Genomic DNA, 6118 nt, shown 5'->3' with positions numbered 1-6118 from the left:
CATCTTCAAGGTAATTCTGCCACCTTTAAAAGTTCCAGTTAGCCTTTTCTCACCTCTTAAGAGTAAAATTTGGACAGTCAACAACGGCTGCTGCCTGTAATGTCTCATCTGCACAAGCTGACAGAGAACTTCTTAATGTATAAAAGGTGACATGTAAAGTCTTGCCTGTGTGGTATGGTTGGTGCTGGCTGTGGCAGGATAACCTCTGTCTGCATGCATGTGTTTGAACCTGCAATGAGTGAATGTGCGCGTCTCCATTTCGTGACCGTGACTCTCTCTGGTGCCCAAATACCTCCACATTCCTCAGTCTCTGGAGTTTAAAGGACCTCAGTCGAGAAAGGAAAACAGCAATGCAAGACATTTTATTCAGCTGTACATCATGAAAAATGTTCATCATGTCCACCTAACAAGTGCAATACTAGTGAGAGAAAATAGCAAGTGCTTTAATAATTATATTAAAAAGGAATAAATACAACTAAACAAGCATAGCAACACTGTGCAGTGGGAGGAAAGTAGAAACACAAGTGTTTAAAATATAACCAGCAAAAAGGATATAGATATGTATATATAGCCTAGTTACTATCAGTCAAAATAAGTCTGTTTAGTTGGAGTTCTACATACCATCCTATTTTGAAGGGAAAATGTTATATTACATATTACAGAGAGCCCTCTCACAAAGCCCATCTGAGTCATGATTCTCAGTCCATGGAACGTTGATCTACATGAAAAGGTGTAAAAAAAAAATAATCAGACACTGCATTGCAGGGGCCATGGGCATGCGTGGTGGCAGAGTGTGGGTTGTCATGACTGAGGCTAGTAAGAGTCATGACTGGTGTAGAAGTCTGGACAGTACTATGGGGGGGGGGGGGGGGGGGGGGGGGGGTTGCAGGCAGGCTGGAGCCCCCCTGGAACTACAGAGATGCTCATGCATATCTTGCTCTTGACAAGTCACAATGCCTCAGTCACTGTGGGGCCCTGGATCACATAGCGGTCCTCTTAAATGTCTGAGTTGAGACTGAGGTTGGCCAACCTGGGGTCCGAGCTGATCTCATACCTGTAATGGTAGCCCTCCATGTGGTCCCTGCACGCGTCCCGAATATTGTATATCCACCGCTTTATCCCCTTCCTGTTGAGGTAGAGGACCAGCAGAAATATCACTCCGATCAAGGCCAGCACCATGCCCAGGAAGACATACGAGGTCTCCAGCACACTTTTCATTTCACCTGAAAAGGTACACTCCAACTCCAAGTCTTCTATCTGGAGCAACGGTAACTGCCGCAGTACCTCAGGGTCAGAACAGGTCATATTCTGCTTGTCTGTGACCTGCTCGGAGCTCTTCAGCCAGCGAACAAGGTCCTCGATATTGCAGTCACAGAGCCAAGGGTTCCCTGCCAGATGCACCTGAAGCCCAGGCTTGAGGCTTAAGTCCATCAGTGTAGTGTTGGGTAGTTCCCTCAGGGCATTGTCCCTCAAGTCTAGCTCACGGAGCGGAGGAACACTCAGCGTTCCGTTCCGGATGAAAATGAGAGAGTTGTTTTGTAGGTTGAGGATGGTGAGGTTGGAGAGGTGGGAGAACATGCCCTCAGGGAGGACAACCAGGTCATTGTTAGACAGGTCTAAGCGGGTAAGTTGAAGGGCTCCGCCACTCCGTAGCAGGCTGAAGAACTCATCCATGGAAGTATGGTTGTAAAAAGCTCTGCTGAGGTTAAGATCCAGCAGTTTGTTGTAATCAGGGAAGGCTTGAGCACTAAAATTCAGAATCCTGTTGTTACTCAAGTCTAGCAGCCTGAGATTTGGCAAGTTGTTGAATACATTGTGCCCCAGCAACTCCACCTGGTTTCCCGTGAAATACAAGTCTGTTAACTGCTCAAGAGGCACAGGGAAAGACCCAGCTGTGAGATGGGAAATGTTGTTCCCAGTAATAAACAGGGTTTTAGTGTTTGCTGGCAATGATTGCGGAACCATGAATAAGCCCTGGTTCACACATTTTACCGTGGGCGTGAAACAGACGCATTTGTCAGGACAGGCTGAATTTGAAACAAGGACAGCAAAGAAAAACCACAAACGAAGCAGAGTCTTATTTTCCAGGGATTCTTCAAGTTTACAACATAACAATGAGCTCACAAAACGCATTTTTTCACCCGTGGTTCCAATGAATCTGACTGATGAAACAAACCACAGCGCTTATTACGTGCACAAATGTTTTTCCCCCTGAGTCAATCCACGTTCTAGTTCCTGTCCTCCACGTGGAAAAGGCTACTTTTCAACCTTTTTCCCCGAAGGAAATAGCTCCACTTCCGATTTAAACTGGGAGGCAACGACTACATTCATTAGCTAAACAGCATCCTCGCAATACATTTTACGCAGAGAAAAGTTTTTGTTGCCAATCAGTCTCTCACCATGATCCTCGTGTTTAGTGGGGCTTTCAAATCCGGTTGCAGTTCGTTTTGATCGCACCGTTCTCACTAAAATATATTCGCACACGCTCGAGTCAGCCTTTGAAGTGAAGTGCGTAAACAGCCATTAGATTTCGAGGAGTCCCAATAATGCCCAGAACACACGATACAACAAAAGTATCTGGAGCACACTTGGTCCAACGATGCTTCCCTCGAACCAACTGAATACACTCTTCTCCAAGTGGAGTATGCGAAAATTAGTCGGCGGCGGCACAAACCACTGCAAGGGCTATACCATGTTCAATTACAACGGGTGAGCAAGGAAACTTCTGTAAATGAATGTTGTCGTTCAACAAATGAAATATTTGTTATATATCCTTGTTATTGCTCACATTTATTATTTCCTTTATTTATGTAAATGTGTATACAATCACAATATGTGCAGTCTCTATTGGGCATTTCACTGTGGTCAAGAAAATGATATGGGTGTGAGCCAAATCAACTGCCGCTTCATAGCTGAAGTAGTTTAGTCTAATCTAATGAAAGGTTTTCGATCCAAAATCAAATACATCATCAACTATACTCAATTATTAGGAGAACTGTAAACAAGTATTGCATATTATTTAACATTGTAGATATCAGGGCCACTCAGCATTAGCGGTTCTGGGGTGGGGGCAGTGCCCCTGTGACAACAATTTGGACCCCCTTGTGGCCCCCCAAAATGTGGAGTATGAAATAATTTTTACATAACAAATTTTTGCTATCATTCTTTTTTTTCCATCCGTTATTAGACAGTGGCAACGATGATGATTATGAACATGGTATTTTGCCTGCTAATGCCTGCAATGCAGTGAAGAAAACGATATGACAACAATCACTTCTAATGTAACTGGCACCTCTAACAGTACAACTGGCCCCAGCTTGCCCCCCCCAGTAGAAATGGTTTAGAACCGCCACTGCCACTCAGCCAATGTGCTGGAGAGCTAAGGGAATGCAATTTTAAACCTCAGAAAACAAGAACCCATTAGTCTCAGATTTTATGATTCAATTGAAAGATTATTATCAAATGAAAATCCATCACTTTTGTTGTGTAATGCACTTCCTCACTTAATGTACGCTATTATGTGCTTTTAGAGGGTAATGACAATCAAAAGATAATGTGGGTGGTTTAATGTACTATAGCCTACTGGGCTGCAATGTTTTGAATAGCCAGCAGTAACATGTAAGCATAGCCATGGGAAGTAGGGGTGCTGATGGTGCTGCAGATAAAAATATATATATATATAATAATTAATAAAATATGACAATATTTTTTGTCCCACAAAACGAGTGTACTAGATCCCCCTCACTCGACAGCACCCCCAACCCAAAACATCTTCCCGCGGCCGTTCAGTACATGTGTTAATTTAGACAGTTATCATTAATTTAGATGAGTTAACAGCCGATATATAATCCTAATTGATTGATGAGGAGCACATTGTCCCCTGGGTCCAGGGCATAACACTGATGAAGTTGGGTTGGACAGAAACCAAGCACTGCTGTTAGTGTGAAGAAGGCTGTGTGTGTGTGTGTTTGAGAGAGACAGTACATAGGTATACACAGTAAATGTCATGCTCTTATACATGTAGTTACATTTACGTCATTTAGCAGATACTAAATCCAGAGCGACTTACTGGAGCAATTAGGGTTTAGTGCCTTGATCAATCATGGGCACATCAACAGTTTTTCCACCTAGTCAGCTAAGGGATTCAAACCAGTGACCTCTTGGTTACTGGCCCAACGCTCTTAAACGTTAGGCTACCTGCACTGTAATTACTCTTGTAATAACATTCTATTAAAATGTTAATTGATAATAACCTATTAACATAATTTTTAGTAATCCATTGTAATGGTTTTGTAATTACATAAGAGAAACTTATCCCCTTTTAAAATAGCGAAACTGCTGGTCACCAGATCTTCCGGTTCCAAGTCAGAACTTAATCTGGTCCAAATAAAGGAGAGCAGCATAAAAATAGTTTATTTCCAAAACGGTTAGATATCCACCAATTTTTCACATTTGTGTTTTTTTCATCAGAAATAAATGCTTATGGGTACCTTTATGTGTGTGTCAAATTTGACTGTTATCAGATTTTTACTTCATAGATTTTAGATGTTTATTAAAATGTTTATTTTTTTTTTTTTTGCAAAATGCTCTATATATCCCATTGTTTAGCTGGAATAGAATGTTTGTATGCTGTATATTTAACATATAAATTCTATCCATAATAAATGTAGCCTCATGCTATAGCGTTTAGTTGGTCTCGTCCCAAATAGCACCCTATTCGCTGTATTGTACACTACATGTGACCAGAGCCCAGATCTCATATGACTGTTAAATATAGGCCATTTTTTTCATATTTAAGTCACAAATACATGTGTGCAGGTCTTTATTAAAAACGTAATTATGTGTCACATTTAACTATGTAAAACTTTGCGGTGCAACTTTTTTTCTGAGAGTGAGGCAGATCGACACTACATGTATGTGGACACCTGCTCGTCGAACATCTCATTCCAAAATCATCTGCATTAATATGGAGTTGGTGCTCCGTTTGCTGTTATAACAGCCTCCACTCTTCTGGGAAGGATTTCCACTAGATGTTGGAACATTGCTGCGGGTACTTCCTTCCATTCAGCCACAAGAGCATTAGTGAGGTCGGGCACTGAAGTTAGGCGATTAGGCCTGGCTCGCAGTCGGCATTCCAATTCATCCCAAAGGTGTTTGATGGGGTTCAGGTCAGGGCTCTGTGCAGGCCAGTCAAGTTATTCCACACCAATCTCGACTGACCATTTCTGTATGGACCTCGCTTTGTGCACGGGGGCATTGTCATGCTAAAACAGGAAAGGGCCTTTCGCAAACTGTTGCCACAAAGATAGAAGCACAGAATCGTCTAGAATATCATTGTATGCTGTAGCATTTAGATTTCCCTTCACTGGAATTAAGGGGCATAGCCCGAACCTTGAAAAACACCCCCAGACGATTATTCCTCCTCCACCAAACATTCGGGCAGGTAGCGTTTTCTTAGCATCATCCAAACCCAGATTCGTCCGTTGGACTGCCAGGTGGTGAAGCGTGATTTATCACCCCAGAGAACACATTTCCACTGCTCCAGAGTCCAATTGCGGCAAGCTTTACAACACTCCAGCGGACGTGGGGCATTGCACATGGTGATGTTAGGCTTGTGTGCGGATGCTCGGCCATGTAAACCCATTTCATGAATCTCTTGATGAACAGTTCTTGTGCTGACGTTGCTTTCAGAGGCAGTTTGGAACTTGGTAGTGAGTGTCGCGACCGACATGCTACATGCTTCAGTACTTGTCGGTCCCGTGCTGTGAGCTTGTGTGTCCTACCACTTCGCGGCTGAACCGTTGTTGCTCCTAGAAGTTTCCACTTCACAATAACAGCACTTACAGTTGACCGGGGCAGCTCTAGCAGGGCAGAAACTTGAGGAACTGACTTGTTGGAAAGCTGGCATCCTATGACGGTGCCACATTCAAAGTCACTGATCTCTTCAGTAAGGCCATTCCACTGCCAATGTTTGTCTATAGAGATTGCATGGCTGTGTGCTCGATTTTATACACCTGTCAGCAACGGGTATGGCTGAAATAGCCAAATCCACTAATTTGAAGAGTTGTCCACATACTTTTGGGCATGTATTGTATCTCGTTTTGCAACAAAATGTGAT

The 6118-nt window shown here is 43.0% G+C and overlaps 1 protein-coding gene across 1 annotated transcript; it reads right to left on the bottom strand.

Moving 5' to 3' along the window:
• Window positions 1-346: 346 nt before the first annotated feature.
• On the bottom strand, window positions 347-2703 carry tpbg (trophoblast glycoprotein). Its single transcript, XM_014168503.3, has one exon. The coding sequence runs from the start codon at window positions 2131-2133 to the stop codon at window positions 997-999; it is 1137 nt and encodes a 378-aa protein (XP_014023978.3). The 5' UTR covers window positions 2134-2703; the 3' UTR covers window positions 347-996.
• Between the last annotated feature and the right edge of the window lie 3415 nt (window positions 2704-6118).

Source organism: Salmo salar, chromosome 02 (assembly GCF_965601325.2).
Source record: "Salmo salar chromosome 02, fSalSal1, whole genome shotgun sequence".
Lineage (NCBI taxonomy): Eukaryota > Metazoa > Chordata > Actinopteri > Salmoniformes > Salmonidae > Salmo > Salmo salar.
This window is presented reverse-complemented; position numbering and strand designations above follow the sequence as displayed.

Excerpts from the sequence above, each read along its gene's own strand:
- tpbg (XM_014168503.3), bottom strand. The coding sequence starts at position 2,133 with ATGCGTTTTGTGAGCTCATTGTTATGTTGTAAACTTGAAGAATCCCTG.